We start from the raw sequence: 27,177 nt of genomic DNA, 5'->3' as shown, positions 1-27,177 counted from the left end.
GGGGTCCCGAGTCTCCGGGGTGGGGTGGGCCCCGTTCCCACAAACCCTCCCGAGTCGAGTCTCTGTCGTGGGTGTGGTTTTGAGCTGCTCGCACCGAGCAGCGCCTCCTGTGCTTTTACGTCTGCGGCTTCTCCCGCAGGTGTCCGTTCCCGTCCTCACATTCGGAGCCCGTGGTCTTCTGACGGTGGAGTTTGGGGAGTTCTTGTATGTTCTGGGCACTTGACAGGTGCAGGTGCCTGCAGACCGTTTTCCGTCTGTCGGATGCTTTCGTGTCCTCAACCGTGTCTCAAAGGACAAAAGTTTTCAATTTAGATGACATCCGATCAATTCTTTCTTTTTATTATTCCTCACCTGAGGATATTTTTCTATTTATTGTTAGATAGAGTGAGAGGGAGGGAGAGAGGAACATGGATGTGAGAGAGACACATCCACTGGCCGCCTCCTGCATGACCCGACCAGGGCCGGGGACGAGCCGCAACCGAGTACGTGCCCTTGACCAGAATCAAACCCGCGACCCATTGGTCTGCGGGCCGACGCTCTAACCGATGAGCCAAACTGGCCAGGCTGTTCCTCACGTGTTGTGCTTTTGTTGTCATGGCGAAGAACCCTGCCTACCCCGTGTTCACGGAGACCGGCTCCTACTCTCCTCTTGAGAGTTCCGTGGCCTCACCTTTTCCACTGAGGTCTGTGTCCTCTGAGCCCCTTTTGTGTGTGACGAGAGGTGTGTCGTTGTCACGACACCATCTGGTGGAACGAGTTCTTTCTTCGTTGGGTGGTCTTGGCCCCTGTTGGAGGTCAGCGGCCGTAGTGAGTGTCCCTGGGCTCAGGGCCGGTCCACCGCTCCGCAGGCCGTCGCTGCCCCAGCACCGCGGACGTGACCCCGTGGCCGTGGCCTCGGCGAGTTCCGAAGCCAGGTAGTGTCACCCCTCTCGCTCTGGGCCCTCCTGGGACCGCGGTGTGTCTGTGGGGATGTTAGTTCGTCGCGTTTGTCCATCAGCCGGATGCAGAACGGACAGTGTGTCCCTGTCGAGGCTCCGAGTCCCGAGCGGGGTCTCTCCCCCGTGCAGACCTTCCGTCCCGCAGTGTCCGCAGCGCCGGGCGCCAGGCTCGCCTTCCTGTAGGTAAACTACCTCCAGGGGGTGGTAGTGTCTTCTCCACGACAAGAAGGGTGTGGTTGTGGGAGCCGCAAGGGGTGTGTGGGCAGGTGGCCGTGCAGGAAGGCCTGGCTGGGCCTGGCGGAGGGACCCCGTGCCGTGTGCCCTGTGCTGTGTGTCCATGTACCGTGTGCCCATGCCATGTGCCGTGTGTCCATGTACCGTGTGCCCGTGTGCCTGTGTCGTGTGCCCATGTGCCGTGTGCCCGTGTGCCGTGTGCCGTGTGCAGTCTGCCATGTGCCCGTGTGCCTGTGCCGTGTGCCCGTGTGCCCGTGTGCCCATGCCGTGTGCCCCTGTGCTGTGTGCCTGTGCCGTGTGCCCTGGCCCCTCGGGGCACAGCCTCCTGGGCACCACCACGCACGTTGTCTGCAGCCAGATGGGGAGATTCCAAACCGTTTCACTTCTGTGAGCTGTGTTCACAGGCTTCTGAAGATGCCTCTGGGACCAGTGCGGGGGAAGGTTTTCCGTGGTCAGACGCTTGCCACACGGCTCCTCTGGGCACGGGGTGGGGTTTAAAGTGAAATGAGCCCAGCTGAGGAGCTGGGGGGGTCAGCAAAGCTGTCTGGGCCGTCGTTCTCGGGTCCGCCCTGCGGGCAGATGGGGTGTCTGCCGTGGGCCGAGGGCCCAGCCCCTGAGCAGGATCCGTGAGTCCGAGTCCCGCTGGGAAGGCGGCGCAGGCACTGGAACAGGCAGGCTGGCCCGGCGGTCGTGTGCGGAGACGTCGACTCTCACGATGACCCCAGGAGGCTGGTGCTCAGCCCTGTGTGCGGCTGAGGAAGCCGAGCCTCGGAGCACAGGGTGGATTGAATCCCCTCCAGGGACTGCAGGGTCTCTGCCGGCAGACGGGACACCTTGCCCTGCCGAGCCTGTGCGGCGTCTGGTGCTCTGAGGAGGGGGTGCGGGGGTGCAAGCGTGCAGTGAGTGAGGGCCCGGACTCCAGGGTGCGTCCCCCTGCCCCCGACCAGGTGGGTGGGTTTGGGCGGGACCCCTCCCCTCTCAGGGGCTGGGTCACCTCGGTGCTCTCAGTGGAGACTGTCCCTGGGTGAGTGTCCCACCTTCTCCCGAGCGGTGGCCCTGCTGACCTGGCTGGTGATGAGTTTACGGGGTCCTCGAACGGGTGTTCATGCTGCTGAGGGGTGTGCGGCTCCGTTGGGTGTGTGACCTGTTTCAGGTCATCCAGGAAACGGCACTGTGATGCCGGTCACGCCGCAGCCCAAATCCGCACCTGACTCGAGCCTCAGGCGGAGTCTCTGTCCTCGCCCTCTCGGCCTGCGTGGGCAGGTGTCCTCCTACCAGCCTGTGTGCCCGATGGTCCTGGGGCTGGGCCCGGCCCCAAGCAGGGCTGGTGGGAGGGCCACGCGGGGCCCAGCTGTCCCGCCCAGGTCATTCCCGTGAGTCTCAGAGTGACGGCGACACCTGCAGCCCCCACTCAGTCTACGTGGTCTACACTTCCATCCGCACTCGGGGTGCCGTTCTTGGGGTGCCGTCCCGGGGCTGGGTTCCAGCAGCCCTGGAGCCCTGTCTGTCCTCTGCCCGCACAGTTACGTCAGGAGTGGGGGCCAACCCGGGGGGGGGGTACACACCGCCCGTGGGCAGCAGAGCTGGGGTGCGGCCACAGGTCCTGGTTCTGGGGCCCCATGGTCACCGAGTTATTCTGACCTGTCCTGCTGCCTGATACCCCCAAGGAGGCAGGACCTGCTGTGGGGGGCCCACGACCAGCTCAGGGTTCGGGAGGAGGGCAGGAGGCCTGCCTGCCCCACACTCTGCCCGCTCCTTCCCTTGGTCCCAGCTGCTGGTGGGGGTGCTGCAGACAGGATGGGGTGAGGCGTGTGGCGCCCACGCTGCGCCAGGGCAGAGTGAGACAGAGACGGAGAGACACGCACAAAAAGGCAGAGAGACCAGAGAGACGGAGCCCGAGGCGGGAGACGGACAGGGAGCCCCGCCCAGAGCCGTGCTGGCCAATCAGCTCTGTGAGAGGACCTGCCGTCTGCTCACATCCTGTGGCAGCCGCTGGCTGGGATGCCGGCCACCTGGTGTCACTGTCCAGCTGTGGGACAGAGGAGGCCGGGATGAGGCACAGTTCTGGGGGGAGGGAGGGACCAGGACCAGCCGGGGCTGGCCCTGTCATAGCAAGGCCACCGCCTGGGTCCCCTCAGATGCTGGCACCCAGTGACCCACCTCGCCTGCTGGGGTTGTCTGCCCAGGTGGCGCCCTGCCCCCGTGGCCAGGGCCTGTGCCCAGCCCTCTGAAACCGCCCAGGAGCCGCTGATCCGTCCAGCAGCCGTGGAAGCAAACACAGGCGTCCCCAGGAGCCCTGATGGGCGTCTTCTGCCCACGTGCTGGAGGGGTCTGGGGGTCAGGACACACCCGCTGCCTGGACCCCGTGATCGCTCCGCGGGCCCGCTGCATTTAAAGTGAGCAGGTGCCTCTTACCCACAAACAGTCCTTTCTGGGGGTGATGGGGGAGAGGACGGCAGCCAGGGCTGGGGCGCCTCCAGGCCCTCCTGTCCTCCCTCCCGACCCTGGGCGGCCTCTGGGAGGGGCCCTTGGGCTGCAGTGTGGGCCCGGGGCCACTCGCCCTGTGGTGACCAGGTGGCTATGGCGACAGACTCCTCATCCATCTGGGGTTGGCACTGGTCACACTGCACAACAGCCCTGCCCACAGGGTCCAGACGGGGGCGGGGGCAGTGGGCACACTCGAGTGTGCTGCCGACGGGTGTGGGGACCGAGGAGCACTGATGGATGTGAGTGTGTGTGTGTGAGTCCTGGAGGACTTCTTGGAGAAGGTGAGGACAGGGTTGTATGACGACGTGGCATGCTGCAAACCTCTGTGCTGGTCGGGCGAGGTTGCCCCCACTTGTACCCGAGGAACTGAAGCCCGGAGCAGGTGTGCTGGCCGCCATGTCCCGCCGGCCGGTGGGGAGGCCAGCTGACCCAGGCCTGAACCCCAGGCAGGTCTGCAGTGGGCTGACTCTCTCGGGCCCTCGGCTCATCTCCTGGCTTTGCTGCCGGAATGCCTCCCGGGCAGCCCGGAGTGACCTCAGGCAGCTGGTCTCTTCCTCAGGGAACAGAGTTTTTGAAAAAAGACCCAGAATTCAAGTTTCGGGAGAGCGGGCCTTGGAGGCAGCTCCCCCGGCCTCTGTTGAACTCGGGGAGCGGGGGCCACCCTAAATGCGGGGGCTTTTCCCCTGGGCTCCCGGGAACCGGCCCGAGCCCTCGGTGCAGGGTTGTGATGAGGTTCCCAGCCCGAGTGCGGTCACAGCGTGGGCGGCAGGCCTGGCCGGGCGCCTGCAGTGCCCAGTCTCCTCTGCTGGACTGTCTGCAGAAACCATTGGCTGCTTCTGGGGTCTCCTGACCTCTGGGGTGGCTTCCTCGAGCAGCGTTGGTCCCTTCGCATGGTCCTTCCAGGGCCGCAGGAGATGGTTTCCTCAGGTCCACTCGAGGCACAGCTGGTGCCTGGCGGGGTGAGCAGGGGGCTGGCCCCACACCGCCCTCCCTGCGTGTCAAGTGAATGTGACAGCAGAGGCCGCACCCCTTTTGTGTCCACCGCCTTGCTTTGGACTGGAGGCACGGGCTGCGTTGGCCTTGGTCAGTCCAGCTCGGCCCCAGCTGACCGTTGGCTCTCACCCGCGTCCAGTGGCGCCTCTGGGTGGGCACGAGCCGGTGGGGCTCCTGGTCAAGCTTCTGGGAGGGTGTGGGCGTCCTAGGGGGTGGCTGAGGGGGTCCTCTGTGGTGGAGCCAGGGTTCCACCTTGGGGGCGCCCCAGCCAGCGAGATGTTCACCCCACCCTCCCAGTCAGGAGCCGTGTGGAGTGCCGGCCTCTCCTTCCTCTTGTTCGTCATGTTTGTTTATTCGTTTTTTAAATATATGTTTTTATTGTTTTTTTAAAGAGAGAGAGGAAGGGAGAGAGATAGAAACATCAACATGAGAAAGAAACATCTATTGGCTGCCTCCTGCACACCCCCTACTGGGGATTGAGCCCGAAACCCAGGCATGTGCCCTGAGCAGGAACCCAGCCGGGACCTCTCAGTCCACGGGACGACGCTCAGGCACTGAGCCACACTGACCGGGCTGTGTGTTCTTTGATGTCCACCGGATCTGTGGTGATCTGTCCCTCTTCTGTTTCTGACATTAGTTATTTGTGTTTTTTTTTTTTCTCGTGTGTATGTGTGGGGGAGGGTCGGCTGGCTAAATATTTCTGGGATTGTTTTGATCTCTTCAAAGAGCCAGCTTTGGTCTCATCGACGTTCTCTGTTAATTCCCTATTTTAAATTCCATTGATTTCTCATTGTAACTTTTATTATTTATTTTCTTCTGCTTACTTTGAATGTAATTCATGCTTTTTTCCCCTAGTTTCCTAAGGTGGAAGCTTAGGTTATTGACTTTAGATTTTTTTCCTTTTCTAATAGAGGCATTCAGTGCTATAAATTTTCCTCTAAGCACTGCTTTTGCTGCATCCCACACATTTTGATAAGTTGTATTTTCATTTTCATTGAGATCAAAATCTTTTCAGTGTCTCTTGAGGCTTCTTTGTGTTATTTAGACATGTGTTTCTAATCTGCCACTCTTTTGAGATGTTCAAGCTAACTTCCTGTGTTGATTCTCTTTAATTCCATTGTGCTCTGAGAGCGGACCCTGTATGGCTTCCATTCCCGTGAGTTTGTTCAGGTGTGTCGTGTGGCCCAGGAGATGGGGCGCCTCGTAAATGTTTCATGGGAGCCCGAGAAGGACAAAGTGGTCTGTGGGTGCCAGCTGGATCCGTGCTGTTCACTTTGGCTCTGTCCCTGGCTGTCTGCCTGCCCGGTCTCTCTGTCTGTCCATTTCTGGTAGGGGGTGTTGAAATCTTCCTCTATAATTTGGATTTGTCTACTTCTTGCAATTCTATCAGCTTTTGCCTGTGACCTGCTTTATTGAATGGACCTGTGATGAACGCGTCCACCCCCACAGGCGTGTCTCCGCAGACTGTCTGAGAACACCGCCTGTACCACCTTCTGCAGTGTGGTGAGCCATCAGGCATGTCAAATCCCCATGACCACCAACTGCACTGTGGCCACGTCTTATCTGCGGGGTTGGGTGAGAAGAGGTTCACAGTTTATGCGGAAGAGAACACGAAAGTTAGTGAGCAGGAACACAGGACGAGCTGCTCACAGCTGTACACCTGCCTGCCCCACCCACACGTGTAAACCGTGTCTGTGGCGGGAATGCTCACAGGAATCAAAACCGTGAGCAGCCATGCAGGTTCAAAGGCCATGCCCGTTTTGAAGGCAAACGTCCACTTTCATCATTCTGCACCCGTAGGTGCCGCCGCCCTCGAGCCGGGGTGGGCCTGGGCGTCCGTGATGCGGGGTCCCCCCGGCGGGTGTACCGGTGCCTCTGGGTGGGGCCTGTCTCCCTGCGGCTCAGGCACCGTGGCCCCCGTGGATGCCCCGGTGCTCCCCCGGGTCCCGGCCTTTGTGTTTCTCTCTCCAGTGCCGGGCGTTTGTGCCTGAGGAACCCCCAGACAGGACCAGGTACCCCAGAAAGGCTCCGGGGTCTGCAGACACTGTGCTCCCTCTGTAGCTGCTGCTGGGCCTGAGCTATCGCTGCTCACAGAGTGTTGCTTAGAGCCTCACAGCTGACAGAGAGACGGAGGCTTCACCCCAACAGTGCAGGGGCCTCCACCCCAGCTGGGGACGCCCGTCCGGGCGCCGACAGGGGGCCCCTGTTCCTCAGGCCGTTTTTATTTTCCAAATACGTGCCCCAGATTTGCATCTTTACAGTTTTCAGCTTTTAAATTTGCCGAGTTTGAAAATGGTGCCGACGTTGGCACATGAGGACGTAGAAAACCCCGAGGGACCAACAAGCACTAGAATTTAAGTGGGGCCAGAGCCTCCCTCCCGAAGCGCAGGGCTGGGCTTCCAGGTGGGCCTGTCAGACGCCACCCAACGTCCCTTCTCACTTTTCCAAGCCCCTTCGGGGAACGGGAAGCTCCCAGCGGGCGTGAATGTGGGGGACACGCCGTTTGGCTCACACCGGACCCCGAGAGTGTGTGACGGATGTCGTGGGGGTGCTGGCTGGCTCTGGGGAAGGACAGAACCAGGCCCCCTGCCCCCCGGCCCAGGGCCCCGAACACAGACATGAAAACTGTATTTAGCGGGAGGTCATTGTTATGGTCTGAATTGTGTCCCCACAACCTGTGTGTTGAAGCCCTAACCCAATGGGATGGTATTTGAGATGGGGCTTGGGGCTGAGCTTAGGGTTAAGGGGGGTCACTGGGGCAGGGCCCCCGTGACGGGATCAGCGTCCTCACAGAGGAGACCCCAGAGAGCTCACCCTCCCGGCCCGTGAGGACCTGCCGCGGACGCCCGGCCTCCAGGCCGAGAGAAGGCAGCGCCTGAGGTTGAAGTCACACCCGGTCCCAGGCGGTGACGGGAGAGTATTTGCTCTCTGGCCTGCGGGGAAAACCCACACAGCACCACCCGTAACCGCAAACAGGAGATTCTGGTCCGGGAAGGAGGGCAGCTTCACGCAGGACGGCACAGGAAGGGACCCACAGCTGACCGACCGCAGGAAGGGGTCTGAGGCCAGTGTCTACCACTCGTGAGCAGCTCTGCAAACTGGAGAGAGAGGAGCTGTTTCCCTGCGTGGAGATGGGCGCAGGAGGGGGAGAAGGGCACGGGGGAGGGGGAGAAGGGCACGGGGGAGGGGGAGACGGGCACGGGGGAGGGGAAGAGGGGCGCAGGAGGGGAGATGGGCACGGGGGAGGGGGAGACGGGCACGGGGGAGGGGGAGAGGGGCGCAGGAGGGGAGACGGGCAACGGTGTTAGCTGGAGAGCGAGGTTGTTGAGGAGGAATCAAGGGCCTGGGCCGTGTCCTGGATGGAGAGCATGTGAGCGGGGGCCTGGGCGAGGGGCCTGCGGGGCTGTCCCTGGCCTCGTCCAGACCCGTCCTCTCCCAGGCTGGCGTCCCTGCTCCGGCTGTGCCCCAAGGGGAGCCCCGTGAGGGGTGCAGTCTGGCCTTGCTCTTGCTTGCGCTGACCTTGGCACCGCCACACGTGTGGGATGGGGAGGACGGCAGTACTGACCCCACAGGCCTGGGGTGCAGAAGGGGTGACCCCACCCTTGGTACCCTCGGGACTGATGGCCACAGCTCTTCCCGCTTGTCCCTTGCCAGCCCCGGACCCTGGCTGGGTGGAGGGCTCTTTGTGTCCCCAGAGCCCAGCACCTCGTGCAGGGTGCTCAGCAGTGTCTGTGGATGGGGGAAGCGGGGGTCACAGTGAGACCCAAGAGCAGCAGCTTCAGAAAAGCCTTCAGGGTGCACCCCCACCTGCCAGCTCTTTGTGGCTCCAGTCTCTGTGGGTGGGCGCAGCCTCCGAGGGCGGTCGTTGCATTTTGGGGTGTAGACACTGACCTCTGACCCTGCGTCTGGCTGCAGCCCCCAGGAGATGAGGGTCCTGATGGCACGCTCCACCCTGCCCACCTCTCGGGGGTGGCGAGGGGTGCACGTCCCCTCCTCAGTCCATCTCACAACTAAATTTAAAAAACTAAACGGCCAGGCTGCCCCGCGGGCTCGGCCTCCCGGGCTCCGCGGCTCGTGGAGCGGAGGGAGAGTCTGGGGTCCACGGGGTGACCTCACGTCCAGCCTCTCAGGACGCCTGCGAGGGGAGAATGCGGAGAACAGGTCGTCAGGACCGCCGTTCTCGAACTCGATCTCCCGACGTGAGAAATGCTCACGCCGGCTGTTACTTCGGTTTTTTAAGTTGGCGTCCAAAGCAGGGTCTGCAGTGTGACCCCAACCCAGACAGCAGCCCCTCCGGGGTGCAGGAACGGACCTGAAGGTGTGCTGAGGCAGCGCCGCTCTCGGGCCGTGAGTCCCCTGACCGACTTTCAGGAGAAGGAGGGAGAGCGAGAAGCTGACGTGCTGCTCACTTATTCACACGTTCACTGCTGAGTTTGCACTCTGACCGGGGTTGAACCCACCGCCTTGGGTATGGGGAGCGTGTTCTAACCAACTGAGCTGCCGGCCAGGGCACGGACCTCGTTCCTTCTTTAAGGACGTGGGTGCTCCTTCCACAGTGAACGTGACCTCCTTTCAACAAAACAGCCCCTTGGGAGGTGAGGGACGTGGGTGGGGCCGCAGCAGGGTCACACCGCCGTGTCTTCTTTTCAGTGACATATTCGACGCCATGTTCCCTGTCACGCACATCGCTGGGGAGACTGTCATTCAGCAAGGTACGTTCCAGTCCCCTCTGCGCCGAAACCGGGGAACACTGGGCTGTCCCCTTAAAGAATGACCAGCATAAACGTCACTAACGAAACTTAAGGGTGATCTGCTTAACGAGCGAACCCAGCCCATGTCAACAGTCTTGCCGTTTAAACCCGAGTGCCTGTCTGAGCACCGGGGCCCCACCCGGACGGAGCGGTTCAGGTGCAGTCGTCCCTGAAGTGACCGCGTGGGAGCTGGGGCGTTCATTGGTGGACCGCCGAGGTTCCCTGTGAAAATGCATATCGTGTTGTCCACCCTGAATACAGACCGTTTTTATTGAAATACTTTTCTTATTGTTGGAAGGATTACAGATGTCCCCCCCGCCCCGGGGCCCCCTCCTTCCTGCCTAAAGAATTTTAAAACGTAGATGAGACCCAGCTCTGTGACGTGGTTTAGGTGACACACGCCGCAGCCGTGCCCGTTGCGTTGAACCCTTTCATCTCTTCTGTTGTTGCAGGGGACGAAGGCGACAACTTCTACGTCATCGATCAAGGGGAAGTAGACGTAAGTACCGCCTGGCTGGTTTGGAAAACAGCGTCTCGGTACATTTCTAACGTGTTCACCCCGGGGAGTCATCCACTCCGTGTAACATAGCAGGGAGGTGTCGAAGCGCAGTCTGAGACACACGTGTGCAGGTGGCGCGGGTGTAGCCAGCCCGTCCCCGCCCGGTGCCCGTCTGCTGGTCCGCTTCACCGACGCCGCCCCGGCCGTGGCCCAGCCGCGCCAGCCTCCCTCGGCCTCGCTGGCCGTTGATGCGGAACGTCTCACGGAATGTCGCTTTCTCCCCTTTTCACTTGGCTTTGCTCTGATCACTGAGTCTCCCCTGTCTGAAGGGTTGGGGGACCCACTTTTATGGAGTTGCTGTCCTTCAATCACCTCACCTGCCTCCTGGCCACACCAGCCCCCTGCCGTGACCACAGGGCAGGGCCCCGGGCCTGTGCCGGGAACCCCGCCCTTGGCTCATCTCCTGCTTCTCCTTCTGGCCTCTCGCGCGCACTTCCTCAGCCTGGGCGTTGGCAGGTGCCCCGCAGGCCGTGGCTTCTCCTCGGCACCGAGCCGTCCTTCCTAGGACCCCGTTTCTGGTTCCGCACCCCGCCCTGTTGGTGTGTTTGAGGCCGGCCCCATGCAGACTGGAAGCCCCGGGGGCAGGGACCGAGTCTGCCCCTGCATTTTGGGGGTCTGTGGTCCTGGTGCACAGTCAGGACATATACGTGAGACCCCACAGGCCGCCACATCCCAGGCTGGCCCCCAGTCACCCCTGAACCTCAGACACCAGTGCTGGGAACGGGGCATCTGGTGGCCCCCACTCCCACACCCCTCATAGCAGACCATGCCCCTCGAGGTGCCCCCCCCCGTGCCCCTTGCTGCCCGGTAATGTCACTCTGGCCGGGCTGCCCCAGCCAAGGTATTTCAGGGCTCAGTGTCCGGTTCAGTCAAGCTATTCTGGGGGACACAGACTTATTTATCTCTGCAGCAGCCTGTCTGTGTCCATCCCGCTGTGTCTGGGAACTGGGCAGGCGGCCCTCAGCTTCCGGAGGTGGTGGCGGAGGAAATGAGTCACCGTGGGCATCTCGCAGCGAGGTCACGCGGCGCTTGAGGGCCCTCGGCCCTGAAGACAGGAGTCGGGGTTTCTGTCTGCCCTGAGCCTGCGTGTCGGGGGTGGGGGTGGGCGCCCCACGAAAGAGGGGCACCTGAGGCAGGAGCCAGAGGCCGCAGAGGAAGTGTGGAGGCAGAGGGTCAGAGGGAGGCGGAGGCTTCTGCCCTGGGCTCGGCCTGCCAGCCCACAGTCGGCTCTGCCGGCTTCACTCGGGTTGAAAGAAACACCAGCCCACGAAGCAGAGAAGACAGACACGGACGCGGCCAGCGGCCCACCTGGGCGTCGGCCTGGTGTGGATGCCGGAGCCGGGCCCGCTGAGGTGTTTGGCCTCCACCTGGCCCTCTGCCCCACCGTCCCCAGACCCTCCCCCTCCCTTTATTTCTCTCTTGCCCAGATGTGCCTCTTGCTGTGTGCGGGGCCCTTGTGCGGCCCCGGGAGTACAGTGGGTGGCGTCTCCCCTCCCAGCGCCCTGCTCAGCTGACCCCTCACCTGTCTCGTGGTCTCTTGCCCATGTACCAGGAAGGTACAGACCAGGGGCACGTGGAGGCAGTTTTGAGAAGGGAAAAGGTGACCTCATCACTGGGAGTTCCCCGATATAGTGTTCGGGCAGGTCCCGCCACCCCCAGTCCCGGCCTCGGCAAGCAGGTACAAGGCAGCTTTCTTCATTCTCACCCGAGGACATGTTTGCATTTATCTTCAGACAGAGCGGGAGGGAGAGAGAGAGGAACATCGACGTGAGAGACACATTGAGTGGCTGCCACCCGCACGACCCCAATGGGGGCCGGGACGAACCACAACTGAGGCACATGCCCATAGTGGGAACCGAACCCGGGACTCCCCGGTCCTCAGGCCGACGCTCTAACCTCTGAGCCAGACAGGTCAGGGCCCCAGGCAGCTTTAAGGTGCTCGTTGGACCCCAGCCCACCAGGGCCAGGATGTCTGGGCACCGTGGGTACCCCCGTGTCCTGGCTACAGTCTTAAATTTGGGCCAGTCGGCCCTTGGTGGGATGAGGTGGTGACTGATGGAGGGCAGGGCGGTGGGGACGTGGGTCGGGAGCTGCTGAGGGTGACCGGGGCTGGAGTGACCGGGGCTGGGGTGACTGGGGCTGGGGTGACCGATGCTGGAGTGACCGGGTTACCTAGGCTGGGGCAGTGGAAGGGGGACCCTGAATCTGTCTTATGGCCCCTGGTGCCTTAAGCCCCCTGTGAGGAGCCCCCTGGCCTGTTCGTGGGCAGGATGTGGGGTGGGCATCCGGAGCGCCCCTCCCTTCTGCCGGGTGGACGCTGCCCCTGCCCCTGCCCAGTGGCTCCCTGGGGTCGGCCAGGTGACCAGAGGGCACAGCACCAGGCTTGGTGTAAATTATGGTTTTCTGGAGGCAGCGGAATGCTGCTGGTGTGTGTGGCTGAGCTATAATCCGCTTTCTCGGTATAAAAATACCTCCCAGTTTGTTTTATTCGTGGAACGTAGCATTTCCACTAAAAAGGGCTCTCCGCTGCCGGCCTTCACGCTCGGGAAGCAGTGTTGTTCCTCCCCCGGCCTTCGTGCGGGGTTCACCCCACCCCAGCTTCCCTCTGGGGGGGCCGGGGCCCCGGGGCAGCGTCCGGACGGTCGCCCCAGGACGTGGCCCTGGCTCCCCGGGTCACAGTTTTAGTCAGTGTTTGCCGGGGGGTCTGTTTTATTTCTTCATTGGTGAAATACACACGACAAAACACATACTGTAAACTTACTGTGTTAATGGTTTTCGAGTGCGCGGTTCAGGGTGTCCACCACATTCACGCTGTGGTACAACGTCACCCTCTCCTCCAGGACTGTTCTTCCCAGACTGAAGCTCTGTCCCCACGAGACACCCCCCCCCCGCCTGGCACCCCCTCTGCTCCCTGTCTCTGAACCTCCCTCCTCCAGGTCCTCACAGCAGTGAAATCGCACAGTGTGTGTCCTTCTGTGTCCGGCTGGTCTCATGGAGCAGTGTCCTCAGCCACGTTGTATGTGTCAGTGTCTTCTTCAAGGCTGAGTGACCTTCCACTGTCTGGACAGTTCACAGGGTGTCCCCAGACCCCGCAGGTGGGCCCGGGGCCGCGTCCACCTGCCGTGAGCATGATGTGTGGTCTCTTCCCTGCTCCCGGGGCAGCTCTGTTCATTAGTCACGCAGATGACTGAGTGGCCGTGGCCCTGAGCTGGTGTGGGGTTCTCTACGGAATCCCGGTACCTTCTGGGCCCTAGACGTGGTGGGTCCTCCGTGTGCGTGGGGCTGATGGGGCAGGGCAGGCGGGGACCCTGAGCCATGGTGAACTTGGGGTTCCACTGGGGCAGCCTGCCTGACCACCTGCCACGTCGAGGAGTGGAAACAACCCACATGGCTGTCCACGTGGCCTGGGTGTCACGGACAGGAGCTTTGGGGGATGTCTCTGCTGGGGACGCAGCTTAAGCAAAAACCAAACAAACCAGCCCCCAGGTGTTCTAGGCTAAAGGCCACTGAGGGGAGGAACTGGGTTCACCTGGTGGGGCAGGCAGCCCAGAGGGGGGTTTCCCTACGAGGGGGGTTTCCTGATGAGCAGGGAGAGCAGGCGGCCTTGGCTGGCACTGCCTCAGGGGCCACGCTGCAGGGGGGACATGCAAAGCTGACTTCCCAGGACCCAGGTGTCAGCTCACCTGGTAGGAGCTGGGGCAGAAGGAGATGGGCCGTCTGCGTTTTCTCGCCGCCGGGGGAAGCGCACGTCGTCACCTGGCGGCACCCGAGTGCCTTCTTCACCGGCTGTGATGGCAACGGCAGGCGTGGGCGGGGCTGAGGCCACGTGCCGTGGCTGCCTCGGTTAAGGGGATAGCTCAGGTGACCGGTTTTGTGTCTGTCACCCAGACAGCTCTTTTAGCCCCGTCTTCTTTTCTGTGGAATCGGGTTGGGGACAGGTGTGGAGCCAGGTCGTGGGTCCTGCCCCCTCGCTGGGCACCTAACCTCTCCTGGCAGCTTGCCCAGCTCCCAGTGGCCCCAGCTGCCTGTCCAGCTGGGCATTGCCAGATGGACACGGCCAGGTGGATATGGCCCGGTGGGCTCGGCCAGGTGGATATGGCCCGGTGGGCTCGGCCAGATGGGCACGGCCCGGTGGGCACGGCCAGGTGGGCACAGCTCAGTGGGCTCGGCCAGGTGGGCTCAGCCTGGTGGGCTCGGCCAGGTGGGCTCGGCCAGGTGGGCTCGGCCAGGTGGGCACAGCTCAGTGGGCTCGGCCAGGTGGGCACAGCTCAGTGGGCACGGCCTGGTGGGCTCAGCCAGGTGGGCACGGCCTGGTGGGCTCGGCCAGGTGGGCTCGGCCAGGTGGGCACAGCTCAGTGGGCTCGGCCAGGTGGGCACAGCTCAGTGGGCTCAGCCAGGTGGGCTTGGCCTGGTGGGCTCGGCCAGGTGGGCACAGCTCAGTGGGCTCGGCCAGGTGGGCTTGCCCTGGTGGGCACAGCTCAGTGGGCTTGGCCAGGTGGGCTCGGCCAGGTGGGCACAGCTCAGTGGGCTCGGCCAGGTGGGCTTGGCCTGGTGGGCTCGGCCAGGTGGGCACAGCTCAGTGGGCTCGGCCAGGTGGGCACGGCCTGGTGGGCTTGGCCAGGTGGGCTCGGCCCGGTGGGCGATGCTCTCTGCTCTGCACCTAAAGTCTTGTGCTGACAAAACTCTGCTGCCTTGGGCAGGCTTCTGGGGTTTTTGTATCCTCACCCAAGGATGCTTTTTATTTTGTGTGTGTGTGTTTCCTTTACTTTTTCATTTCTTTTTTTGTTCGCTTGTTTACTTATTTTTTTGCGAGGGTATTTTTTCCATTGATTTTTTAGAGAGAGTGGAAGGGAGGGAGGAGGAGGAGAGAGAGACACACATGGGTGGGTTGCCTCCCGTACGTGTACCAGCTGGGACCAGGGTCAAACCTGCAGCCCAGGTACGTGCCCTTGACCGGAATTGAACCCTCACCCTTGGGCCCTGGTCGACGCTCTAACCGCTGAGCCGCACCAGCCAGGCTCGACTCTGGGGTTTCACCAGGCGGGTTGCTGTGCCTTCCGCCACTGTCCCCGGCTCCGTCCTGAGTTTGTGGGAGCCCCACCCCAGCTTTGTCAGAACTGCCTGTCACAGCGCCGGTCACTGGGCCCCATCCCGGCGTCTGACTCCCACTGGCTCCGCTGCTCCCAACGGCCTTTGAGTATCCCTGTGGCCCCGAGCTCCCTTCTGCTCCCCAAAGGCTGCCCAGGCTGCTCTCCACACAGCACCAGAGGGGGCACCGCAGACGTAAACTGATGACGTTGCCCGATGGGGTCTGTGGCTTCTAGGAGAACATCCACGCCCCTCCCCCTGCCTTGGTGCGGCTGCCGCCGGAACCCTGCAAATTCAGTCCTGTCCCAGGGCATTTGCACATCCTGTCCCTTTGCCTCAGATGCTCGCCCCACGAGTCTGTGCACGGCTGTCTCTCCTGTGGACCTGCCTGAGCCCTCCGCCCCATTCTCTCGTGGCTGGTAGCACACTTAGGACGAGGGTGCGTTCGTACCATCATCTGCCTACCGCCCGCTCCTGGGTGGTCGGCATGTCCCGTGAACTGATTCACCTGCCTTGTGCGGCCGAGCCCAGGCGGGGCCCGAGACGGCGCTCGCGGGGCCGCGGGAATGAACAAGCTCGTGAATGAGCGAAGGGACGGACGCAGAACGGCCCGGTGGGAGCCCTGGGTTTGGCCGGAGCACCACGGGCAATGGCGAGAGCGCAGACGTAGCCAGCGGGGCCTCCCACAACTCTTCTTTTAGAAGAAGAAAAACAGAAAATAAAACAAAGCAAGAAGGAGCCCTGTGCGTGCCAGCTGGGGTGGGGCCGGCGTGGTGACAGAGGCCAGTGTCCGGAGAGAGACGGCCTTTGTGTCCGGGGCTGGAGGCTCACAATGGTTCTCTGACGCCTCGGGGAGCTCGGAGTCCTTGGGCTTCTGGGGTGACAGGTTTGCAGCCCCTGTGGGCACTGGGCCCCGGGTCCCCTCTGTCCTGCTCTGCAGCACCAGCCATGCCCCCTCTTTGGGGTACAGCCCGGGAAAGTTGGGGCACAGCCAGCATCAGTGGTTCTGCTGACACCTGCTTCGTTCCCTGGGCCCCTGGGCTCCTCGGCGGTGGATGGGGGTGTCCTGGCCCTTTCTGGCAGCCAGTTGGGCGGCGGCTCCCTGGGTCCCGAGCGTGACCCCTGAGCCGCACCACCTGGCGAGGCCTCGGGCAGGAGGGCCCCTGGGACAAGCGCTGGGAGGTAGCGAAGCCCACACGTGCACCTTGATGTCCCACGAGAGGACGGCGTGCCCGTGCAGTGTTCACGCCGCGTTCTGCGTCAGCCTGGCATCGAATGGGCCGTCACCCCAGGACGGACCACCGCGTGGCCCTGAGGATGTGCTGCGTGGCCCCTTCACGCACGTGGCGCCTTGGGAGACCCACCCCTGGCGGGGGCACCGGCAGCACCCGCAGACCCCACGCCTCGATCTGAGTGATGGGGAAGCTCACCGAGCCGCACACGTGGATTCGTGCATGTTGACATGTGTGTCATAGCCACACGGTCAGGATGTCTCAGGATGTCATGGGCGTGGGCCGTGAGGGGACCAGCTGAGGGGCTCGGGTGCCAGCTGCCCGCTGTGGCTGCCATCAGCGCCCCCCACGGCTCTGGGGCGGAGGTTCTGGAGTGCTCTCCGCCTCCCTTCACCCCAAAGCCCTGGGTGGTTGGCCCCCTCCCCCGTCGCTCATCCTGGGCAGCTCCAGGCAGGCGCCCTGCTGCCCGGTGGGGAGGACAGGAGACTGTCCTGACTCCTGCAGGCCTTGTCCAGTGGGTGCTGGTGTTCCTTCTCCCCATGTACCCGACTCCCCTCCTGGGCCCGAGGGCGCTGTGGGCGCAGGGGATAATGGGTGAGGCTGGGAGCGGGGGTGGGAGGCTCCGCCTGGGCCTGGGCCATGGGGTTCTGCAGGCTCTTGGACAGACACACAGACTCCTTCGGGAAGCTTTATGGTCGGTCAGTTCTCCGGACCTGCCTGGCATGTTCTTCAGCTGGGCAGCTCTGTGCCCCAGTCATCACCAAGATAATGAGTCATTGATTCGACGAGACCGGCTTCCATGACTCATCGCAATCCATTCCTTCCCGAGCTGCGCCCATTCGCAACGGGAGCCATTCTTCGGGCTCGTCGACGCGCAGTGGGACCAGGCCCTGTGCCGACTGTAGTGACCGCTCCGCATAATGGACAGTCTGTGCGGCTCCCGCACGGACACGGACCGCGGGGTCCGCGCTTAGCGGGAACACTCTGCGGGCGTTGCCCACGGCTGAAAGGGAGTCTTGTCCGGCCCTCAGCGCTGGCGGGCCCATTGACTGCAGGCCGGGAGCTGGGGTGCTGCTTGGGGGCGGGGAGGGTGGGCCCTGGGGGAGACGCAGGCTGGGCGTGGGGGCCGCTCGGGGCGGCTGGTGAATGGCAGCGGGGAGCAGAGCTGCCTGTGGAGAGTGTGACCGTCCGTGTGCAGTTGGGGAAACTGAGGCCCAGAGAGGCCCGTCTAGAGTCGATGGGGATGGGGCAGAAGACCCCCTAGAAAGAGGCAGGACTTGCTTGGACAGACCGGGGCCCTGGGCGGGCGTCTTCTGCCTCCAGCCCTGGCCTGCCCGTCGGCCATGAGCACTAAGGGCCATCTGCCTCTGGGGGTCGATGTGAGGTCTCGGGTGGAGCAGGCCAGGCTGGGGGAGGCGAGCACCTTGGCTGGGCCTGGGCAGGAGAGCCCGGCATTCTGCCCACCAGCTTGGGCCTCGGTTGGGGCCACGTTGTCCCAGCTCCAGAGCCCTCCATGGTGTGACCCTCGCGTGTCCCATGATGCTCCTCATGCTGTTCTCCCAGGTGTACGTGAACGGAGAGTGGGTGACCAGCATCAGCGAGGGCGGCAGCTTCGGGGAGCTCGCGCTCATCTACGGCACCCCCAGGGCAGCCACCGTGAAAGCCAAGACCGACCTCAAGCTCTGGGGCATCGACCGAGACAGCTACCGCCGCATCCTCATGGTGAGCGGCCCCTTGAGGGCTTCTCAGGGCCTGGGACCCGAGCCCAGGTGGGGAGGCCTGGGTTTTCAGCTCCCCAGGGGGCAGGGCCTGCGTGCTGGTGGGGATGTCGAGGGGGTTCTGGGAAGCTTGGTAAAAGGTGGCAGACGCCTAGGGCAGCCACATTGCCTCCCTCCCTCTCCTGGTTGTCTGGAGTGTGTCGCGAGGGCTGGAGCTCCAGCTGCCGTCCTGGACCATGAGGTGACTTTGAGAAGAAACACCATCACCAGGCGGGTGGAGAGAGGTGTGGGGCCTGGCTCTTGGGGGGCACAGCGGGCCCTGTGCCTGCTAGTCTGCTTTCCTCCAGACTCCCGATGTGGGCAGTGGTCCCTGGCGTTTTAGCTGCTGCTGTTTGGGTTTCTGCCCGTGAGGCCTGTAGCCGGCTATGGAGGGCAGGGGCCGATTCAGGTGCTCACAGGTGAGTTCGCGACCCTCCCGGGGAGGAGGCAGGTCTTTCTGGGCCGCTCAGAGCCCGTCCTGCACTGACCAGGCGCTGCGTGTGCTGCTGGGCCGGCCCATCGGGTCGGCACAGACAGAGCAGCGTCTGCCCTCGTGAAGCTGGGGTGACGCGAGCGCGTCCTGCCTGGGTGGCAGCCCTTCCTGGGGGCAAATAAAGCAGAGGCGGGGGAGGGGCTGCTGTCCCGCAGCGGTGCAGACCCCTCCCTGGACAAGGCATTTCAGCAGAGGCCTCGGGCAGGAGTGTCAGACACTGGGAACACGGGAGACCGTGTAGGTGGGTGCGTGGGGTCCCGGGGTGAGGGGGTGGCCTGGAGCCCCTGAGGGAGTCTAAGCAGACGTGTGGCCAGAGTCCACCTGCACCCAGCAGCTTGGCCGGCTGGAGAGCCAGCGTGGTGAGGACGGGGCCCTGCTGACCTGGAGGGAAGAGCAGGAGGATCTGGGCACCTGCACTGGCCCAGGGGGTCCCTGTTGTCCCAGGTCTCTGGTCCCTCCCCTCCCACCTCTGGGCAGGGCGCTGGGCACCAAGCGTCCTTCCTTTGGGAAGCCGCACCCCCCCCCCAGCTGCCTGTGCTCACCCTGGTGACCGCGGGGCAGGTGCTTCTCTGAGCCGGTCGGTGGCCCAGGATGGCAGGGGGCGTGTTGCTGAGGGCAGCCCTGGGCCTGCCCTGCTGGTGGCGTTTCCCCAGAGCCAGCTCCTGTGGGGCCGGGGACCCCGGAACCCCTGCCCACCAGGAGGCAGGTGACCAAGGTGAGCACACTGCCAGGGGACCCGGGCCCCTTCTCCACTCGCCCTCCTGGGGGCTGGACCTGCCTGCTTGCGGCCACCACCTCTGGGGCCTGGTCGTCCCCTCAAGGCCGCCGGGGGTGCAGTTTCCAGGGAGGGTTTGCGGAGGGGAGTCTCAGGGAGAGTCTGGGAACCGGCCTGTGAGCTCAGCCAGGAGTGAGCCTGGAGGGGGCGTCCCACCCCGGTGGCCCCTCAGGAAGGAGGGACAAGGTGTCTGCCTGTGGCCTGTCCTGGCCCCAGGTCTGTCATGATACAGGGTTCGGCACGGTGTTCGGGCAGGTGGCCGCCACCCTAAGCGCCCACCGCGATGCACCAGGAGGGCCCTGCCCCGTGGTGCAGCGGAGACAGTGCTTGCTCTCCTGTCTGGAGTCTGCTCTCCCTCCGTCCTTCCATGTGGCCAGGTCCCCAGACACCCTTCCTGCAAGAGCGTGGGCGTTGGGAGCACGGTTCCGGCCCCCTGGGTGTACCTGGCTCGGGCTGCATGAGCCATTGTTTTCCGGCTCCGTCCACGCCAGGCCCTTCTCGGCCGTGGGGTTTGTGTGGCTGGAACCTTATATTCAGGGAAGTTCCCAAACCACCGAGGCAGCTGGCGCTTCCTCTGTGCTAATTCTGGGTCCCTGTGCTCTGAGAACAGCCCCAGCTGTGCTGGCGTCTGCGGGCCGCTCCCGGGGGGGGGGGGGTGGTGGCAGCGTGGGGCCGGCCGGGCGTGTCCTGGCTCCGTCCTGCGTGGACCCACGCCAAGGAGTGGGTCTTCCTGCGCCCACTTGGCGCTGAGCTGGGACGAGCCCCGGGAGCAGGAACTGGGGAGGGGACAGTGGGGTCCCCAGGGACAGCGCTGCTCCCTGAAATGTTAGCTCAGACTCTGTTCCCTACAGCATCTCCCCTCTTCCCTCTGGTTCCCAGAGGAAGGACCTGCTGCCATCAGGGGCCAGGGCTCCGCCCTCCTCCAGCTCCCTCCCAGCACGTGGCCGGCACCCCCCCCCCACTGTCTCCTTCTTTCCTTTGTCCCCTTGGGTCATACTTAGGACCCAGGTGGCAGAGCTGGGGTGTCCAGATTCCCACTGGCCTGGGGCCTTTGGAGCCTGGGTTCTGAGCTGCGACACCGAAACCCCAGCCGCCCACCTGGGCCCTGGCTCCCGTCTGGAGTGGGGTCATGGGGGGTGCACCTTGGTCTGGACCTTGCAGACCTTTCATTTCTAGTCTCAGGACAGGCCCTTCCGTCTCCATCGCTGTGGCCCCAGCTGCCTGAGCCGAGGTCCCAGGTGCTGGCAGTTAGGGGCTCCGGACGCCTCGGCCTCTCCCCGTCCACACGTCTCTCTTACCAGCACCCGCCTGCCCTTCCCCTGGACGCGGCCTCATCCTGGGACCCTGAAGAGCTGCCGGCCCCTGGGACCAAGGGTCAGGTGTCCTGGGCTCAGTCAGGCCCCATCTCCTCGGCCCCCCGGCCGCTCCCTGTGCTGTGGCCTTGGCGGCCCCAGCCTCCCCGGCAGAGCCCACCTTGGGGCCGGCCAGCAGACGCCCTGTAGAACCCCTGAGGTCACGGCTGGCCTCCGGGACGCCACCCGGGTATGGACACGGCCAGGCTCCCGGCCCAGCCTCACCCGCCGGCTCCGTCGCAGACACTTCCTGAAGAGAAGGGCGTCCCATCAGCCCTAGAGGCAGGTCTCCTTCCCCGGGGGTCCCGGCCACAGGGGACGTGGGCCCCTTGCCCTGAGCTTTCAGGTCCCAGGCCCGGCGTGGGTCCGAGTGGGCATGGCCCTGGGGGCCAGTGTGAATCGTAAGTTACTTTTCAAGAGAAATGCCGTGTCCACGAGCAGCAGGGGTCTGAGCTTGGGTCCAGACTTCCTGTTCTAACCTGACCCCACCCTCAGCAGCCTCGTGGGTAGGAGCAGGTGTGACCACTCAGCCTTCTCACCTGCAGAGACCCTGAGGGCAGAAGCAGCCGCCGCCCAGGAGGCACCTCTGCTGGTAGCAGTGGGAAGGCCTCCCCACGCTTTCTCTGTGCACCCGTCCCGGGGGGCCCGCCGTGTGCTGACGCGCGGTGAGCGCATGTTTGCGGAGGTCTCTGCACCCGCCGATGATGGGCAAGGTGCTCTGAGGCTGGGATCCTCTGCCTCTCGGTGGGAAGCGGACAACGCGCCTCCTGGGCTGAGTTGGAGATGCCGCTGGCAGAGCACTGGTAGCGAGGAGGGAGGGAGAAGCCAGGTCAGACACCCAGATGTGGCGCCAGACTGATCACCCTCCTGGTGCAGGACCTGAAGCCCAGACAGAGCTGGACTGGTCTAGGAGTGGGGGTCATGGGCGTTCTGGTTGGAAGTAGAGTGTGTGACTCTCCCATAGTCCTCACTGTACTCGGTGAGGAGTACAGCACCTCACTACCACCACCATCACCACCGACATCACCACCACCACCACCACCGTCACTACCACCATCAGCATCACCACCATCACCATCACCTCCGTCACTACCACCACCGCCACCACCACCATCACCACCACCATCACCACCATCATCACTTCCACCATCACCATCACCACCACCATCACCACCACCACCAGTCACCACCATCATCACCTCCACCACCACCATCACCACCACCACCACCACCACCACCATCACCACCACCACCAGTCACCACCACTGACATCACCACCACCATCACTACCACAATGAGCACCATCATCACCATCATCATCACCGTCAACAACGTAGGAACAGTTGAGAGTCTGTCCTTAGAAATGGCTCAGTGAGGCTGGGAAGTCATAATCACCATTTCACTGAGGCTCAGAGACGTAGGTGCACACTCAGCCCACACTCACCCACTCGACAAGGGCCCTTCTCTCAGGCGGGCAGCCCGAGTGTCCTCTGTGCCGAGGCCCTGGAATGTGCAGGGGGCGTGCTCGGGGCTGGTGCCCGTCGTGGGCTCAGCATTCCCTCCGGGGTGCTGAGGGACACCGGGAGACCCGGGGAGCTGGGGTTACGGGACATGCTCCGTGCCCAGCAGCTGAGACAGGCGGGGAGGGTCAGCCCTGCCACCCTGGGGTCCAGAAGGACGTGTGGGAAGCCTGGTCCTGGGACTGACACTCCTGCCCACACTTCACTGCAAGTGCATTTTTGTCATAGTTTTCTGGGGACAGGCCATTAGTGCCATGCGCCTTCCCTGTTTCTCTGCCTCCGCCACCCTCTCCCACCCTCGGCAGGGAGGCCGGACCGAGGGGTCTGCTGCCCACCAGCGGTGTCCAGCCACGGGGCAGGGACAGGGGATGGGGCCGTGTCTGCCCACGGCTCACCGCTCCATGCCCACCAGGCCGCTTCTCCCTCCCACCCCACAGGGCGAGCTCCTGTGGGCCCACCTTCCCGGGGGAGGAAGTGGGCCCCTCTTTGCAGGGCCACCAGCTGTCTCAGTCGAATCTGCTTTGAAGTCCGTCTGAGAGTGGGTGGGCCAGGGGCCGGGCAGGATCCCTGGCCCCTGGGTACCACTTGGAGCGGGACTTGGACGACTCCTTGAAGGTGCTCATGTCTCTGAGAACTGATGGTGACACCACACATGTGTGACCTCGGGGCCACGTGGGGCTTGTGGTGACCGCCAGCAGCAGTGTGCCTGACTCCCGGGTGGCCGGCCGGCACTTTGAGCGGCGGCCCTCGGGCAGAGGCCCTCCGTGGGGTCTCGCTCCCCTGTCTGACTCTCTCCTTTCCCGATGTCTCCTCACACATTGCTCAGCGCCCGACACCAGGCTGCAGGGACCCGACACCCTGTGCAAACCGACGCCGCTGAGCCTGAGGATGGGATGGGCGGGAAACCAATGCCATCGTGCGGTGGCCCAACGGGAGCAAGGACTCTCGTCCACCACGCCAGTGGACAGGAGGGCTGGCAGGCGGTGGCTGAGCCACCAACCTCCCCCAGCTGAGTGGCCCGCGATAGCCGTGGGACTTTGGTGGACACAGTGTCTGGTCGTGAGGGAAGCGGTGTAGCTGGCGGCCCCATCGGACCTCTCGGCTGGGTGGCTGCGGGTTTGGTGGGCTAGAGGGTCATTTCCACAGTGGCTCACCCACAGGGCGCTGGTGGTCGGCCCGAGGCGCCCTGGCCTCTCCATAGCCCCCCCAGAGCACCGTGTCCTTTCAGGACAGCGTCCAGAGTCTCAGGCTTCACTCCTCACCGTGCTCCAGTCAGCCGGTCAGCCCGTTCCAGGGATGCGAGCCCTGGCCGTAGTCAGGGGACCGGCAGAGACGGGCTGCCACATGGGTGTGACACACGCAAAACATGGCTTGACCCACGGTTGCTCCTCACGCTCAAGCTGTCCTGTGGGCCGGAGGACCGGCGCCCCCACAGAGGCCTGGCAGCTCCGTCCGCAGAGGCTCGGGGCTCCCGGAGCTCCAGTCATGGTCCCCACATCCCAGCCAGCAGGAAGGAACGAGGGGCCCTTCTCCGTGGGGCATGTTCAGAGCACCCACCATGGCCATTTATATCCCAACGGCCAGAGCGTGGTCCGCAGTCCTGCAGGAGCGGGTGGGAGGCACTGGGGTGACCTGTGCTCCTCATGGTCCCCTGTCTTGGGGACAAGGTGCTGGGCCATTGGGAACGGTAGCAGCTCCCTTGACTCTTGGTCATTGGAGGGGCTTTCGGGACATGGATTGCTCAAAGGGTGTCCTTTGAAGAGTTCAAGGTCATTTGGGGAAATTTGGAAATGTCAACCACCTCCTCACTTTCCCCTTCCTCCCACACAGGGCAGCACGCTGCGGAAACGCAAGATGTACGAGGAATTCCTCAGCAAGGTCTCCATCCTGGGTCAGTGTGAGCACCTGTGCAGGCCCCGCCCCTGCATGTGCCCCAGGAGGCTGGTGGGCCCCATGGTCTTGTGCTGGGCAAGTTGGGGAAACACGTTTCAGCCACATGTGCATGCTCCTAGATGTGCGCTTGCACACAAGTGTGTGTGCACACACTTGTACATACCTGTACACAGGCATGAACACACAGTATGCACACTCGAGCACACACGTGCACACATGCACTCACAAACACTTGCATGAGCACACAGGTGCACACATATGAGCAAGAGCACAGTGCACACATTTATGAGCACACACGAATACTTGCATGAGCACACACAATGCACTCATATGAACAAGCACACACTACACACATGCACACTCACACATACACACACAAGCACACACATGCATATGAACACTTGCACGAACACACAATGCACATGTATGAACAAGCGCACAGTGCATGCATGTACACATGAACACTCGCAAAACATACACACAAGCACACATGCATGCACATGAACACTTGCACGAGCACACACAATGCACATATATGAGCAAGCACACAGTGCACACATCCATGCACACACGAACACTCGCACACACACATGAACACTCGCACACACACTTGCACAAGCACACACAATGCACATGTATGAACAAACACACAATGCACACATGAGCACTCGCACACACATGCACATGAACACTTGCACAAGCACACATGATGCTCATGTATGAACAAGTACACAGTGTACACATGAACATTCGCGCACACACACAAGCATGCACAAGCACACACAATGCACATATATGAACAAATGCACAGTGCACACATGCATGCACACACACTGCTGTTGGTCCGACCGAGCCATCTTTGTCTGCAGCTGTGCTTGCTTGTCTCTCTGTCTCTCCACCGTCAGTGCCGTTGTCTCCAGCTCGTCGTCCGTATCAGTCAGTCAGTCCTGCGTGGCGCCCGTTGTTATTTCTGGGGGGTGAGGCTGCAGCGTGGAGGTCCTTCCCCTGGCGGCTTGGTGCTCCTGGTGCTCCTGCGCTTTCCCTTCCGGGGTCTGACGAGCACGTTGGTGACCGTTCTGTTGGTTTGGGGTGTCAACAGCGTTCTCTCCAGCAGAGCCTTCTCAGTGCTCTCACGTGGCTGGGGGTGACCACTGGCTGGCGTGGGCTGGCGTGGCCAGCGGGACATTGGCAGTGACAGTGCTGTTCGCTGTAACCTACTTAGACAAAGAAGCGTGGGTGGCAGTAGCTGCCGTTTGGGACAGGGCAGCCTGAGACCCTAGAAGGGACCGACAGGTAGGTGAGGGACAAGAGAGGGCCGTGGCTCCGGAACCACAAGAGTCACCGTCCAGCAGGCGTCCCTGCAGGGCAGTTCCAGCCGAGGAAGCCCAGGCCAGACTGTGCGTGACGACGGTGAGCTGGGCAGGTCCCCCCCTCTAAGAGCACAAAGGAGTGAGAGAGGAGGAGACAGAAGGCATCGGTGTGTCAGTGGGGGGTTGTCCACCCGGGGCAGGTGCTCAAGGGCGCAGGCTCGGCTCTGGGCCCCTGTGCAGGTCCCAAGGCCGCATGTGGTGAGCCTGTTCGGACACGTGGCCGATTCTCAGCGCTGCAACCGCTGAGCCGCTCCAGCCCCCTGTCCAGCTTGGATGGGAGCCCAGCCAGAGGAAGGCACGTCCAAGGAAACAGAAAGCAGATCAGAGCGCAGGATTTATTAAGAACAAATTCAGTGACACAGAACAGAGGCCGAGACGACGGAACAGCAGAGCGGAGGCGAGGGTGCAGCCTTGGCGATGAGCTGGGTTGGGGGCCGGCCAGCTCACGACCTCGGAGGCTGTCGCCTGGGCGTGAGGGCTCGGTCGTGGACGCTCGGCCAGTGGTCTTCACAACAGCGACCGTGCAGACCACCTGCGTGTGTCTGTGTCTGAGTTGTGCACGGCCGATGGTGCGCGTCAGCTCGTCTCCGTGAAAACGTGGGTCCCCAGAACAAAACGTCGGCGTGGCTTATGGAACTTCTCTATCATCCTAAGGGCATAAGACCTTTCCTGGTTAATTTTTTTCCAAATTTAAAAAAACGGACAAGACCAGAGATGGAATTATTGGCGTGGAAGACCCAGGTGAGGCGACCACGGGAGGCCGGGAAAGCGACTGAGGGGGACAGGGCCTCTGGGAGACACAGGCACCCGCCCGGGGGACGCACCGGCCACCACGAGGGAGCTGCTGACAGGAAGGACGAACCCTCACCGAGGAGGATCGGTGAGGCCGGAGGAGGACACGTCCTGACCGAACTTCACAGCTGGAAACCGCAGCCTCCGGGCCTCAGGGGGGACGTGTGTCACCCTGCGGAGCTGGGGAAGCCGCCCGGACAGCACACCAGGCTCCGGCTCCTGGGCTCGGCCACGCAGACTCCCTGGTCTGCAGAACTCGGCTCACACGTTTCACCAGACGTCCCGAGGCGGCGAAGGCGAGCGGCGACTGGGACGGACCGCGTGGGAGCGACCACAGCTGAGGGAGGTGGACACGCGAACCCCACCTGTCCTCGGGTCCGCGCAGGACGTCCGTGTTCCCTGACATTCACGACAAAGTTAATGCGCGTGGAATGGCCCACTTTCTACGCCTTTTGACTTAAAAAAGCAGGCATTCGTATGACTCCGTGCACATAAAACGCAATGACCACGTCAACGTCCTTTTCGTGAGACTTCGTAGCGGAATCTCGTAGAAAAGACCGTATCTTGCATTGAAGGAAAAAACCACCAGAAATTCACTTTCACTGTTTCTATTCTTGTTAAATTCAAGCAGATAAAACGTGAGCCTCGTGTTGGAAACAGCACGTCCCGTGTCGCTTCTGAGGAAGGTATTTCCGCGCAGGCCCCCGGCCGCCTGGGAGGACCTGCGACCGTTTCATGTTCTTTATACGTCGCTATGTTTCTGGAGTTCTTTGTAGTGAGTGTGAGTGATGTTAACACAAAGGGTGAAGTGCGGATTGAGACCACGTAAGTGGGAGAGCAGTCCCCCTTCCACCCAGAGCGACTTCACGAGGGACCGGAGCTTGAGGTCTGACCGGCGCCCCCCGGCCGCACGCGGCCACGCCAGACGCGCGGTCCCGAGGAG

At 62.8% G+C, this 27,177-nt stretch overlaps 1 protein-coding gene across 3 annotated transcripts in view; it reads left to right on the top strand.

The window, feature by feature from the left end:
• The window catches only part of PRKAR1B (protein kinase cAMP-dependent type I regulatory subunit beta), a 62,081-nt gene that overhangs the window by 19,654 nt on the left and 15,250 nt on the right, over positions 1-27,177 (top strand). For all 3 annotated transcript variants that reach the window (XM_036239966.1, XM_036239967.1, XM_036239968.1), the window contains exons 4-7: positions 9,303-9,364; positions 9,856-9,902; positions 17,846-18,004; positions 24,010-24,070. In XM_036239966.1, coding sequence (XP_036095859.1) covers positions 9,303-9,364; positions 9,856-9,902; positions 17,846-18,004; positions 24,010-24,070 — 329 coding nt within the window. The remainder of the gene's footprint in view (positions 1-9,302; positions 9,365-9,855; positions 9,903-17,845; positions 18,005-24,009; positions 24,071-27,177) is intronic.

The sequence above is a fragment of the Molossus molossus genome, unplaced genomic scaffold, assembly GCF_014108415.1.
Source record: "Molossus molossus isolate mMolMol1 unplaced genomic scaffold, mMolMol1.p scaffold_m16_p_4, whole genome shotgun sequence".
NCBI lineage: Eukaryota > Metazoa > Chordata > Mammalia > Chiroptera > Molossidae > Molossus > Molossus molossus.
This window is presented reverse-complemented; position numbering and strand designations above follow the sequence as displayed.